The 14,832-nt window shown below is 41.2% G+C and overlaps 2 protein-coding genes across 4 annotated transcripts in view; both read right to left on the bottom strand.

The window, feature by feature from the left end:
- Positions 1-184: 184 nt before the first annotated feature.
- thnsl2 (threonine synthase-like 2) lies at positions 185-12,514 on the bottom strand. 2 transcript variants are annotated; one of them, XM_031875765.1, is made up of 5 exons: positions 12,428-12,514; positions 4,571-4,802; positions 4,071-4,265; positions 1,046-1,198; positions 185-962 (listed from the first exon to the last, which is right to left on the bottom strand). In XM_031875765.1, exons 2-5 carry the CDS (start codon positions 4,791-4,793, stop codon positions 700-702), a joined length of 834 nt encoding a protein of 277 aa, XP_031731625.1. In that variant the 5' UTR covers positions 4,794-4,802; positions 12,428-12,514; the 3' UTR covers positions 185-699. The 2 variants fall into 2 exon arrangements, with proteins under 2 accessions (XP_031731625.1, XP_031731624.1); XM_031875764.1 differs by lacking the exon at positions 12,428-12,514 and adding an exon at positions 6,390-8,872.
- Positions 9,473-14,832, bottom strand: part of tbc1d13 (TBC1 domain family, member 13) — a 22,438-nt gene continuing 17,078 nt past the window's right edge. For both annotated transcript variants that reach the window (XM_031875761.1, XM_031875762.1), the window contains 5 exons: positions 13,917-14,127; positions 13,676-13,839; positions 12,801-12,961; positions 12,645-12,702; positions 9,473-12,536 (listed from right to left, as the gene is read on the bottom strand). In XM_031875761.1, the coding sequence (XP_031731621.1) occupies positions 12,471-12,536; positions 12,645-12,702; positions 12,801-12,961; positions 13,676-13,839; positions 13,917-14,127 (660 nt within the window). In that variant the 3' untranslated portion in view covers positions 9,473-12,470. The remainder of the gene's footprint in view (positions 12,537-12,644; positions 12,703-12,800; positions 12,962-13,675; positions 13,840-13,916; positions 14,128-14,832) is intronic.

Raw genomic sequence — 14,832 nt, 5'->3', positions numbered from 1 at the left:
ATACATATATATACACATATACATATACATATACATACATATATATACACATATACATATACATACATATATATACACATATACATATACATATACATACATATACACATATACATATACATACATATATATACACATATATACACACACACATGTATATATATATATATATACATACATACATACACACACACACACACACACACACACACACATACATGAATCAACATGTAAGAGAACAGATGCAGAAATGCTGAGAAAATGCCTCCTGATGCAGGAATGTACTGTTCTTAAAGAAATACTTCACCTGTCTGTAGGTTTAAAAGGTGGCTCTGAGAAGTTTTTAGCTTGCTCCTTTGGAGGACGCTGTCAGTTTGGATTCAACTGTGAATGAAAGTCAGAAACCTCCTGCAGCATAATCCACCTCCCTGCTGTTGATCTGTATGATTCATAGCTAAAGACCTCCGTGTCATCTATTGCTTCCTCCTGCTCAAGTGTTATTATTATATTATTTTTCAATTTCTATGGAGTTTTTTTGTGTGTGACTGTGAGTCTCAGTTGGAATCCAAGCTGGCTGGGACTTCCCTCCATGAGGAAGCAGTAAACGTGTGTTAGCCACTTTTCAAACCTGATTATTCAAGACTCAACCTAAAGGTGAGTATTTATTAATCAAAAGATGGATTTTCTTTTGGGAAATAATCATTCAATAGTAATCAACCAACCAGCAATGTTTCCCGCCCCTCCAGTGGGCACCACCACCTCCAGCTCAGGCAGGTCTCCATCAGCCTCTGCCTGCTCCATACCACTGAGCTCCAGATAAGCATAGATGAAGTGGGCGAGCTGGATCATGACTCTAGACCAGTTGAGTGAGTTGAGGCTCATGAGACCGTGAGACCTGACCAGATCCTGGTCTGCAAAGAGACGCCGCAGGGGTCGATCTATGTCATCTGAGCTGCCGTGGGCTACAGAGGTAAAAACACACGTCATCTCATTGTGATTGATTGTGAAAGAGCAGCTATTAGTCCTTTAGCTTCTTTGGATTTACCAGCAAACACATGGACATTATCGTCCAGGCAGGTGATCATGTGTTTCTCTTGGACTGGCGTGATGCGTCTTTGGGGGTAAACCACCACCACGTCCAACCCACTGAGACCTTTGGCACTCTGGATGGCCGAGCCACCTGTGTCTCCTGATGTACCTGGAGAGGAAACCCACAAGCTGACTGATTCAGTTTTATTACATTTATCATCTAACATACTAGCTGTGATATTTAGTATAGTCTTAGGGAGCATAATTGTGCTTGTTAATGCCATGATAATCACAGTGATGGTTGTCGTGTAAAGCATCTTTACCTTCACCTCACTGCTGATTAACATTAAGCTTCCTTCTCACACTAAACCATCCCAAGTACAAAACACTTTTTTTTGACATACATCATGGCTTGCAAACAGTTTGATGCCCCACATTACTTTACTACAACAAATTTCAGAATTCCATTCAGCACCACAGACATCCACTATCGAAATAGTTCTCACATTTTCGCACCGGCCACTGTAGTTCTGCTACACCCTTGGCACAATTAGGAAGTTTCAGTTGATTGCAATCTGCAACCTCACCACTAGATGCCACCAAATCCTACAAACTGCATCTTTAAGTACTGCTTTATGAAACATGTGTAAAAACACATTCCTAGAAGCAGAACACTACATCTATGATGTCTAGAATACTGTATTTCCAGCACCTGACTAAAAATAGAAAAATGGCTAAATCTTTTGCTCTTCGTCCTTTTTTCAGTTTGCAAACAACAAAACTGTGAATGTTTACATTCAAGTGACATAGACTTAATAAGTAGGACTGTTATCCCTTGGGAGCAAAGGAGGAAGTCAAGGGATGGTTGTGACGGCTCGTTTGGACGCTGGTTAATTTCACTTCCTGTTGTATTTGCTCACCCATTGATTTACTTTGCCATTGTTTAGATTCCCGCCTGTTTTGTTCCTCACCTGTGTTCCATTAACTCATCAGACCTCCCAGTACTTATACCCCCAGCTGTTCACTACCCATTGACCAGATTGTCTCAGCTCTTTGCACAGGACTAGGTCTCCAGCATGTGTTTCTTTCCATAGATTTACCTCAGCCTGTTTTGGGATTTTTGGGTTGTAGCCTGCTTCTTTGTTTGCCTTTATTAGTGAGCTCTTTAAGTTTTTTATATATGCCTTTTTTTGTTTGCAGCATGACTATCCTGATGACTGCCTATTTTGCCTTTTGTGTCTCAAAGCTCAGTAAAATTTTGGATTTGTGCATTTCACTTCATTCTTGTGTGATCCTTGCAACTGAGTTGTTTGTCTGATCCTCCCAATGGTACTGTAGAGCCAGAAACTCCTGGCTCCCATGTAGGAAGCACAGAGGTTCGCTTCCTGTTTCCTACCGACAGTCAACTTTACAACATCAATGTCACTATGATGACGAATGTCCAGTAACCTTAACCAAGTCGGCCTTTTAATCTTTCCCTTAAACTTTTGTACCTAACCACATCAGAAAATGTTTTTTTCTTGAAACAGTGTTTTTGAAGGCACTGACAAGTGATGTCCTATCGATAGTGGCATCAGATCAGAAAATGCTTACATTTTTTAATAGATTTGTGAAATTAAGTTTCTGAAGGATACTATAGGGTATGATGTATTATTAATAGTGCTGGGCAACAATTACAATTTAATCACAATGATTAATCGCATGATCTTTCTGCGATTAATCGCATTGTTATGCGCAAAATTCAATAATGAATTCAAAAGTAATGTATTGCACACTTAATAACATTTGGTTTGCAAACACTTTAAACAAATCAGGTTCTTTTTAACAGCAGTATTCTCTTTACACAGCAGCAGTTATAATACAGTTATAATGATTCTGATAATAGATATTCAGCCAGTGTTCACAACTTTATCTTCATGTGTGTAAGAGATGCAATTTGAAATATATTTCTTGAAAACTGCAAACCTATCTACGTCATGTTTTTAGGTTTGTTAAAGTCTCAGTAGCGATAACTAAATGATGCTTATTATACATATTACAAACAAAACACTTTAAAAACTCTAAAACAATAATTTAAATGAATCATTTCTTTTTTTCTTCTTTTGGTATTTTGGTCAGACACATGTGCAACGCTGATTACCGTAATATGTGTGGCATTTGTTATAAATGTACGTTGGTACATAGAGGGTGATAAGAAGCTGTACATGGAGGGACTTAGGACCCAGGGGAACGTGCATGTGGAAGTTATGTTAATAAAGAGTTGCAGTTAAGAGCAGCTTGTTCTCACGTGCTTATATGTTCATTTAAAAACACGACAACATGTATTTTGATATTGTCACGATCCTGTAACGAGACAATCGCGCGTGCATGTGTGTGGTGTGTGGTGTGTGTGCGTGCGACAGGAGGGGCCGACGGTTCCGGACCGGGCGTGTCACCCGGTGGGGAGGGCGACAGCAGAAGGAAGTGACGCCACACAAACACAGCTGTTCACCGCTCGCTGCCCGGTTCTTGTGTTAAAAATGTCTGCATAATAATAAAAAAAAAAAAACTGCATTAATGCGCGATAAAATAATTGTCGCCGTTAATTAATTAATTAATTAACGCGATAATAACGCGTTAACTTGCCTAGCACTAATTATTAAACATTATTTATAATTGTTTTGTTTGAGATTTTGACTTGAGCTGAAACTGAAAGTTGTGGGAGATGAGGGGTGATGGGAGTAGAAGATTAAGTTAAGAATCCTTTAATTAAGCACATAGTAAATCATATCTGGCAGAAATTCTCATGTGACATGATAAAGCCGACCAATTATCTTACTTCATCCTGGTTCATGGATGACCGCCAGAATTCTCTCTATGACACCGGAACTTATACCCAGCTGGGGTCATTCGAGGTCACACGTGACTTTGTTGATATAAAGACTCGACCTGCGAGTGCGCGAGACGGAAGATATCTAGTGTGGAGCACTGCTTCTGGTGGTCCCCAGTTACATCCGTAAACCTTCATTTCATCACATAACATTATCGTGGTTGGGTCTTACCTACAAGAACTGTAGCTCTGCGATTCTGTTTTCGCAGGAAATAGTTCAGGAAGCGCACTGTGCAGGTCATGGCCAGGTCCTTAAAGGACAAGGTGTCTCCATGGAAGAGCTCCAGGACTGAGAGACCCTCCTTCAGCCGGGCAATTCTCAACACCTCAGGCACTGAGAAACCAGTCAGGGCTTCACCCACAAGGCCTGGGACAGGAAAAAAGAACCAAAGAGAAGAAATCATTTGAAGCTCTGGTTTTGTTATTCTGAAAATCAAAATACATATATTTGATGATGTGTCTCGTTAAAAAAAACAACTTATTTTTACTTTATGTCTTCTATTAGTTAACTTTGAAGGACTACACTGATACTGTCTCTTTTTAATTATGTGTACTTTTTAGACCAGTGTATACAGTTTACAATTTGTATATTATTTCCTTTCATATATCTCTATGGAATGCAAACATCCATGAATATCAAATGACATGCCAATGAATATTACTCCATCTCACCCTCCAGGTCCTGTCTGGGGATGAGCTGAGTGGGGATGAACAGTGAGGCAACCTCCACCACCAGTTGGGTGTAGGTCAGCCCCCTCCAGCTCCTCAGGGTGTCTGGGCTCAGCACAGGTACACTCTCGGGCATGAACATGCCACCGTCAGGAGCATATCCTGAAAACAGCACATCATGGAAGTCCCATCCATGGACCCCGCCCCGAGTACTGCAGTACTGCATCAGACAGACCTGTGGATGGAGACCTGACTCTTATATACACATATGCTCAATACTACGGTAAGATATCAATGGCATGCTATTGACATTTATGTGTACTTACCTGCACATCTACATACTGTATTATTCCTTTCATTTCCCAGAATGCATATTTGTCAAACCCTAGGTTTAGCAGTTGCACAAAATGAATATTATCTAAATGATCACCTAATCCAAGATAAGAGTATCTGAGTTTGTAAAAAGCAGACTTTTAAACTCACTCTCTGTTGTTGCATGTCATTCCCCCTCTCTCTCCCTTCATTCAGCTCTACTGACAGTTCTCTATTAAGGCATTACATTCCCAGAGAAACATACAGTCCATGAACAGTGCATCACAAATCCCCTGTTTAAAGAGTTTTCTTCACACTACATGGTGAAGAAAGGTATAACAGCCACTTTAAACCTGCATTCATTGATTGTGTTTCTGACCACCTGATCAAGGCTGGATTACCAACTGGGCAACTGTCCCCGCAGCCTCGGAGGGCCTGAAAGACCTGGACTCACTGCTTGTACATTGGTTTTGGTAATTTGATTAACTGCGAGTTTGTTAGAGTAGTTGCACTACTACTTAAGTACAATATTATTTAATGCCGGTCCTGCATTTATAGCCAACTTTGGGGCCATGCCTAGTACACAAACACTGTGTCACATGACATCGATCACACTCCTGATAGAGGATTCTTCCTCTTTTCTCCGTTAAAGGTTTTTTATAATCCAACACAATCCACACAAATGATGTGTTATTCTAGCACAACAGTATTTATTGTAACTACATTACTTAAGTGCTGTTCTTGAATACTCACATTGTATGCTACTTTCCAATACTACGCCACTACATTTCAGAGGGAAAAAAGCAAGTGATTTTTACTCCACTATATTTGATATTACAGCTATAGTTGGTAGTCACTTTTCAGAAGAAGATTTTTGAAGATATGATGATCTTATAAGCATTTGCTTTTGTCTGGTTGGAGCCTCTTCTTGTCACATTTTACATGTCTTTGATTTGTTAGCAGTTCAACCAAAACACATTTCCCACTGGAAAAAACCTAACTGTATAAAAGGCAGTAAAAACTACTGTCAAAACATGTACGAGTAAAAAAACCATTTAGCATGTCCTGCTGTGTGTTGAGAGTTTGAATTCAAAATGGTGGCCAGTGCTGAAAAAACCTTGACGCTATTCATGATGAACTGCAATTTAAATAGTTCTGTTATTTCTAAAAAAGAACCACTACATGTAAAGATCACAGCAGAACATGGTTTACAATTTTAAAAGATCTGTTTCATAAAGGTTCAAAGTATATAAATGTAGAACTTTGTAACTCTGTCCATTAGTGCTTTAAAGCATGCTGTAGCATGCACGAGGTCTGTGCCATAGTAGCAATGTGATATTGTAGATATGTCATCTGACAGCAATGGCCCGTTACATAATCACAGCTCAAAACAGTAAATGAACATTCAGCACTGTTCACACGTCCCTTTACTAGAGCCCATGACTCATGTTAGCTATCACACCAGCTGTGTGCACAGACACACAATACACAGAGCATGTGCAGAACTTACCAGTCAAATGGATGTAAACAGAACTCCTTCATGTACACATACACTTCCTGCCAGTCTATGCTGCCACACTTTCTACACTGAGAAGAATGGACCTATTGACAAGCTGTTGGCCGTCTCAGGGGAGATACCAGTTGAACTTGACCTTTGGAACAACCTACCAAGGAAATACTTCCTGACTAATGAAGCATCGCGTTGATTCATGCAGAACAGTCATACGACCCCAGCTGCAGCTGACAATCAGCCGATTGAATCATTGCTTCTCACACACCAATCACACGACAGCCGGTGCGCTCTCTGTTGACGTCATGCCGCAGAGAACGCTGGGAACTGCAGTCCCAGCAGCTCCAACTGGCGTGCCATTCCTTCCTCCTGCAGCTGCAATTTCTCCTCAGCTAAGGAATCAAATCCTCGCTGGTAATGACGTTAATTTGATTAAAATGCTGCTGTGTTCAACCGTGCTGCCACACTCGTCTCGTGTCAAGAAGTGAATAAACCATACACCTGTCAACAACTCAGAACTTGGCAAAAACTGGAAGCATCCAATCGTTGTTTTGTTAATTATTTAATTACTGGTCTAGTTTGAGGTTTTCTTGCTGACTTAAGTTTTCTTCCAAAAGTATCCCATGTCTCAAACTCTGCTCTGAAGAACCAGAGGTATTGGCCAAATAAATGACAAAGGGCTACGTGACTAGGCCTTATGGTAGTCCTTCACATTCCATATAAATGCATAGGTATAGCTTTTCAAAAATACTTTATAAAAATAAAATAAAGGGTCTGATAATATACTCCCAGCCACTCATGATGATAATGCTCCAAGTATTAATGACTCTATTCATGTCATGCCATCGCAGTGGCACCTTTTCAGCGCCAAATGGCAAGAACCTTTGGCTGTCGTAGTACCCCCCCCCTCCTGTATATTCAATACCCTTTCTGAAGCACTTTGTTGGATATTGTTGAATAACTGCAAATTGCATTTGTTCTTCGCCTATTGGATGACTTTCTAGTAGTGGATTTACAGTCTCAAACAGGCCGATGCATTAGTGCACTCAAGCATACTTAAAGCAATTGGGTGTTCCTCCTGCAGCGAAACCTCACGGCCACTGAAAGCGATAACATTTTGTAGGCATCACAATAGACAGCGATCATACACACTGCCTCTCAAGGACAACAAAACAAAACAACCGACTTCTGACATGCTTGCATCAGAGGAAGGTAATATTTTATCCGTCGAGTCCAAAAGAGGTTTGAAATGTATTGTACTTGTCTCCATCTGCACTGGACATATCTTCCCTTTGGAACAATCCAGGTGGGAGAACAGGTTGCAGCTTGAGCTGCAATAAATGATTTGGTGTTAGGGGTCCAGGTCATCTGGGTCACTTGAAGCTGTTGTTGGAGGGCTTCTCTCAATTCTTTCAGATCGAGGCCGTTGTGTGATCTAATATAATAATCACATGCCCTCTCCTGCAAATGATTCACTGAATGAACAAACTGGTGTCAAGGGAGACATCACTTCTATTGGACCGTAGCAGTCTACACCAACAAGTGTGACGGGAGGTAACCCAGGTGTTAGATGGTCTCTGGGTAAATGTGTCAAACAGCTGAGTGGAGGTGTCTGCATGTTACACACACTGATATCAGCTTTCAAGCAAAGCAGTCTGCCCAAGGGAACCAGTACTTCTGTCTGAAGTGAGATCAAAATGAATCCTCATTAGTTATGGTTGTGCTTCGGCAGGATTACTGGATGTTTGTTTTCCTCAGTTTCCTGTTTCTGTGTCACATGGGTTTCCCCACTGCCCTGCCCCTCTAGAGGACTACAGCAGGTCCCGAGTCTAGTCACTCCAATGGGCAAAGAGAACAGAACACAGATTATGACCTTACCTCAAATGGTCAGTGGCTCGACTGTGGGCGGGACTTATTTAATTCACAGTTTAACATTACTAAAGATGGCTCTTCAGGGCCACCTCCTCAATAACGTTACGTACAACATGAGCTCCTCATACCTGGTGAAGCTAAATAGAATGCAGTATTATTAACTGCAAAAAAAGAAACGAGGAGGAGGAGGTTCTTCACTCAGGTCATCTGAGATGTGTTTTCATTACTTACGACTGTAATGGTGTGTCAAAATGTTGATGCAAAACTAATTACACAGTTTAAAGAGGACTCCATTCCAGTACTGGTGCAACTAAAATCAGCCTTCTCTGTAAAAGCAACACACCAGTGGAACCCCTGCCTGAAGGTGTGAGGAGCTGCAGCTCTATTAGCACTTTTAAAGCCAACTTAAAAAGTCTTTTAAAAACTGCACAACACTGCACACACTGACCTCTATTCTTGTGGTCTTTTCTGACTTGATTTTATTGACACACATTCATTTTTGATGTGCTATTTGTGTGTAGCGTTGTATTGGGTGTCTTGTATGTTTTTATGGTATATCTCTGTATTATGTCTTTTCCTTTTACTGTGTTATTGTCTTGTCCTTGTTTGACCTGCCAAGGGACTGCAGATGCTAATTAGCTTAAGCTACAATCTGGTACAGTGCATCCAATGGAGACATTTATGTTTAAACTGTACATGGTCCCTTTTAAATTAAATAAATAAAAACAATAAGGATTTGGTTCCATTTAGAGGTGTAAATGGAATAGAGCCATTTCGATTACACGGTGTTTGACAATTAATCTGTGCTCTAAGGTCTAAAAACAACTAAAAAGATAAGCAGCATGCACCACACATCACTGTCAATATATTTAAAACCACTCTCAGGTTATTACTGGCCGATTGTGGCTCAGTGTAGAGCGGGTCGTCCTTCACTCAGAGGATCAGTGGTTCGATCCCCGACTCCACTAGTCCATGTTGATGTGTCCTTGGACAAGAGACTTTGCTGTACTGTTGATATGTATGAATGTTACTTGATAACATGAGCAGGTGGCACCTTGCATGAGACCCTGTCAGTGTAAATGGGTGAAAGATGACATGTAGTGTTGAAGCGTTTTGAGTGGTCGTAGGATTAGAAAAACATTATTCAAGTACAGTAAATTTAACGACTGTACTTGAATAACAGCCAATAACTACACCACTGCACAAAGAAAGACTTTTGATACCATCCATTTTAATGCACATCTGCAAACATGTAAAAGCATATATACAAGTCTTATCACAGGAGACGTTACAAAAATGTGCAATTAACTGACATGAGACAAAGAGTAAAGTGAACATCTCTCTCACACACACAGAAATAAATACTAATTAAAAAGGGGAGCATGTGGATGCCATTAATTAGTAACAGTCCCTCAAAGAATATTCACCCAACACTTTTGCGCATGATAAAATATACTTTGAAATAAAAAAAGAGTTTTGGGGTCTTAGAATGTTTGCTCTTTCAATCTGAACTGAATCTTCTGATATAGATATCTAGCTGAAGAACAAGTTTAGTGAGAGGAGACGCTGCACGGAGCAGGAACACGTCTTCTTCGTGCTGGTGACTTATTTTATAATCACATTCAAATCTTCAAATGGTCTTCCAGACATGATGTCTGTCCCACTGAGGCTTAGACCGAGGGATCATTCAGGTTCAGAAAGGTCATCCTTTTAAACAGAGTTATAGATTTATTGTAGAGTTTCAGCCCTGGACTCACCATGGCTCTCCGTGCCTTTAATCCAAAAGCTTCACACAATTTGGAAGAATAGCTTCTTCATGTGCACTTCGGTCACAAATAAATGAGCAGCTTATCAACACCATTTAAAAGCATTGTATGGTTCCATACTGTGCTCAAAGTAAACAGAGCTTCCACACACACACATCTCAACAAAATTAGAGTACATTTCAATAGTGTGTTCTGATCAGAATGCTGAAGTAAGATCTCTGACAGCAGACATAAACAGAAAGAGTTGTTGTGCTCCATCCATTCTGTGAAGAGGGTTCAAAAGGATACATTACAATGTATATGAAGGCTCATATTAGAACATATAAGATGAGTTTCATGCTTGTTCATATTAACGCAGGGAAGCATTACATCATCGGTCTGCATAGAGTTCCTTCATACGAGTATGCTAAAGTATCATCAACATATTTTGAGCTGTTAAACAGCTTCTGAGAGAACGTCTCGTCCGCTTGCCACCAATGAACCCTATTAACATCTTACAGATACACATTTATATCTGAATTATAGTGAAGACATGACCGGCCTGCCACATAGTATGTGCACAACACACAATGTGATCCTCAAAGAACTGTGCTGGTGTTCACACTGACCAGGTCCCTGCTGAACCAAAGGTCACCCTGCACCATGAACGCTGGAGGAGCTAGTAACTCAAAGTTCACCTTTTAGTATCAACTGCAGGTTGGTGTCTGGTGTGAAGCTGCTGACACTGCAATGTTGTTCTGTCGTGCTACCTCAGCTTGCTGTCACTCCGCTGTAACTCTTTAGCTGCATAAGCCCTCAGATAAAAAGGGAAAGAGTTAGAGTTTCATGCTAATCATCAAGTAGAGAGGCTTTAACACTTAACACAGCTTACGCCATTTTCTTCTCTGCTGCATCAAATGCTGCTGGCTAGACAGCAAGATAAGCAATAAGACACATTTGTCCTCAACATACATTTTGTTGAGGCAAGCATCCTAGAACCTTTCCTAGTCCCAGGACACACGCTGCTTCATTCCACTGTCTTGAGCCAACTTTCCATTAGTTAGTCCATAGGTTAGCCCTCAATACATGAGCCATTATGACAGACACAGATGTGTCCAGTCATCCATCACTGGTTCATTGATGTGAGCTGCGTCGACACAACGACAGGACCTGGTGCGTATTTAATCAACAACCTGCAGTCCAGTTCAATGTGGCTCAGGGTTTAACCTCCGTTTGATGTGTTGGATCTGTGATTGTAGCATAGGTCAAGATAATTATGAAATAAATGCTTCTCTCCTCCAACAAACTATCAAATCTCAATTTCTTTGAAACTGACTGAAACATATCCTCAGCACACTGTTTCTTTTATCACATTATTACAATTTAACTCAAAGTTTTGTCAATTCAAGACCATTTTATGGCAAAATTCAAAGTCAGCTTCTTGTGGTTATAAAGACATGTCATGTTTGTTAAAGTGGTATGACGTACGTATTGGTATAAACGTGTTATTATTGGTCAATTTCATACAATACGCAGCAGAATTACTGTCGGCTAGTGACAGCAGAAACCAGCAGCCTTCCAACTAGGAGTTAACTTGCTATGCAATGCATTATAGGAAACAGTCAATGGTCAATCACAGGCAATGACTCGCCATAGACAATAGTAAAAAGTGTTGTAATCAAGCTACTACAGAGCAACTGATGTTCAGTGTGAAAGGCAGCACAATTTCCTCTGATGTTCTTTCAATCGTCTTTAGCTCTGTCAGAGTAACACGACACTACAGAGAATTCATGACATTACATTTCCAACATGTTGAGAAACAATGCTAAAGAAATAATGAGTTTTCAGAAGATGACTAATACATATGTTATTACATATGTAACAGGCCAGGCTCATTACTTCAGACTCACTTGATGCACACAGACACTGTACCCAGAAATACCATCTCCTGCTTCACAGGATTAAACACATACAGACAACTTCTCTTAGATTAAAAACCTTCAACTTTGAAAAATGAAAAAACAAACAGAACAAACATGCACTATAGTTCAACCCATTGAAACATTTGCTCCATCTGACTACGTTCTTGTCTCCGTTGTTAAACCTTTCTGGTACGTTTTCATGACAGACTAAGATCTGTAGTGTAGGACTGATGTGACACATATTGAGTGCAGTCACTATCATCAACAAGTCTCCATGGGAGAGATGGCTGTGAGAGAGGGACCACCACGTACCAAGAGGGGAATAGTCTCAACATGTCCTCAAAGGTTTCACGGTCGTCCCCACTGACCAATCGTCAGACATCGAGATAAAAAGCAGTGTGCTGGGTGTTCCAACATATCTGCCCAAGCTCTTCATTGATCAAGTCCTCCCACGATACATGTGTCACAGGACAATGTTTTGTAATGTTTAAACTCTCACCTTCCACACACGAGCAGAGAAGGCAGAGTAAAGAGAGAACAGGTTAGGAGTTGTCCCGCAGGTCTCTGGCCTTGATCAGGATGGTGTGGACATCTGAGATTGGGTAATCCTGAAAGGAACCGCAGTAAAGAAGAAATAAAATCCTCTTTTCAATAAGAGCATCAGCTGCACTGTGTGTCTAAATATGAAGCCTCCCAGTATATTAGAAAAGCCTTACCTGCAGTAATCTCATATTGACCGTGAAGTCTCCGGCCAGTAACTTATCTCGGATGAGTCTGAACAGAAGAAGTCAACAGAAAGCGGGATTCACATGAAGAGCCAGAGGGGTCAATCAATGCTGGGCAGTACAGGGGTCATAATGTGAAACGCTCACATGAGCATAGCGCAGCAGACCAGGAGGAGGAAGTGGAATCTGTCCAGGTCAGAAAACAGGGTGTCCCAGATGCGGATGACGTCAGGCAGGAGGAACTCCTGAGAGAGCAACAAGGTCAGCCAGCGGAATGTGAAATACTGTGGTTTGATGTTTTGCTCTTCCTGTGTGGACAGAAGAAAAATAAGGACACACTGGGGACATGTCCATATCATTGACCTATTCTTCAACAGGCTCAGTTTGACTCATGTTTCACATTCTCTGGTTCCAGGTTGTCAGATGATTCAGGGTCTGCTGCTTTTCTTGGTCTTCTATGATAGTAAACCATATATAGTTTTCACTGTTTCCTGACAATTTATAGAACAGTTATTTGATTAATCAAGAAAATCATTTACAGATTCATTGAAAAAGAAAGTACTTGTGAGTTGCTGCTCTGATTTACATACATTCACAAGAGAGATTTATGCTACAGAGATGCAAACTGCTCCGGACGCGTATTCAGGAATCCTATGGCTCGTCTCGGCAAGACCCACCCTGCATAGCTGCTTAAGGCAGAGATGATTGGTTAAGGTTAGGCATTGAACTCTAGTAGATAGGGTCAGGATAGCCCATTGGTCAGGACATAGGACCTGAACAAATCAGGTTACCAGTACCTGGGCGAGTATAAATGTCTGGCCAATCTGAGTACTTGAATGCTGCACAGGGTGAGTCTTGTCAGGAATGTTCCTAATAACGTACTCCAGCCACATAGGCCTGGTATGGACATCTACTGTAGCAGAACGGAGAGAAGAGTCGGGAGTGACATGCTCAGTGTGAATCGTTGATTTCTTATAGGAGAGTAGTGTCACACACCCCTCTAGCTCGCTAAAGGGCCATACCAGCTTGAGATAGAGCTCCAGGTCTTTGTCTTTCAGCATGGAGTACACACTCTCCATCTTGTAGGTGATGCCACACTGAGAGTCATCAAGGCTCTTGATGAAGTTGTCTCTGTTCTCTGACATCAGGTTGGTGAAGCAGAAGAACGTATCCGCTTCGGCGTGCTCTGAACAATGAAGCAGACAGCAATCACAAAGGGCTTATTTTCATTTTCTACGAGTCCAACATCTCAATGCCACCGACCTTTCCATTGGCTGTTGGGGTCCGTGGCAAAAGTGTAGTAGATTGGCCCAACAATCTCATTCATGCCCTGTACATAGGCAATCCCAGGGTTGAGTTTGGCATAGATGAAGAGGATCCGCTCCACCACCTCCCAGTGTGCTTCGCTCCCATTGGGCAGCACCTCATACTCATTAGATGGATACAGGTGGAACGCCTTTCCAGGGGAGCTGACCTGGGAGAGCAGATTCAGTTTACCCAAAAGTGGTGCCATTGTTCTGCAAACATTGTTTAATGTTGATCATATGCAGCACATACAGTGTGGACATTGATGTAGGAACAGCAGAGGAGATGTAAAGAAAGACCACATCAGCCGCGATGCGGAGACAAAGTCCTGATGAAATGAAGTAAGAGGACACCAGGGCCTGAACTATGACTACATCGGTAAGTCAACCAGGGTTTGATCTGACTAAGTGGTGGTGTTTAATGCATATGACCAATCACAAACACGGACAAGTCCGCTGTCAGAGCTGCATATTTTACAAACAGAGAGAACATTATAATATTAGATCAACACAAACAAAGACAAGAAACAAGACAAACAGTTTAAACTGCCAAATGCAGGAAGGACAGCTGGTAAAACAAAAACGCTGAATGTGTAAAATAACAGATTTATAATTTCACTGCTTCATCTAGAGCAAGTCTTGTTCTTTCAGCTGGAACCCCGGCGGTGTGAAACAGACTTGGGGAATAAAATAAATATAAGAAGGTTTCCTTCCATTACTCATAATCACCACAGCATCTATTAAAGTAACTAGAGCAAAGTAACACTGCACCCAGTCTGTGACTGTAAGGCCATTGACTGCTCTCACACCAGGCAAACGCCACACACACACACACACACACACACACACACACACACACACACACACACACACAC

The sequence above is a fragment of the Anarrhichthys ocellatus genome, unplaced genomic scaffold (assembly GCF_004355925.1).
Source record: "Anarrhichthys ocellatus isolate YVR2014 unplaced genomic scaffold, GSC_Weel_1.0 scaffold95, whole genome shotgun sequence".
NCBI lineage: Eukaryota > Metazoa > Chordata > Actinopteri > Perciformes > Anarhichadidae > Anarrhichthys > Anarrhichthys ocellatus.
This window is presented reverse-complemented; position numbering and strand designations above follow the sequence as displayed.

Coding starts and splice junctions, on each gene's coding strand:
- thnsl2 (XM_031875765.1), bottom strand. CDS start 4,793: ATGCAGTACTGCAGTACTCGGGGCGGGGTCCATGGATGGGACTTCCAT. Junction 1,199..4,070: donor CAGAGCTACAGTTCTTGTAG/GTAAGACCCAAC, acceptor TTTCCTCTCCAG/GTACATCAGGAGACACAGGT. Junction 963..1,045: donor TAATGTCCATGTGTTTGCTG/GTAAATCCAAAG, acceptor TTACCTCTGTAG/CCCACGGCAGCTCAGATGAC.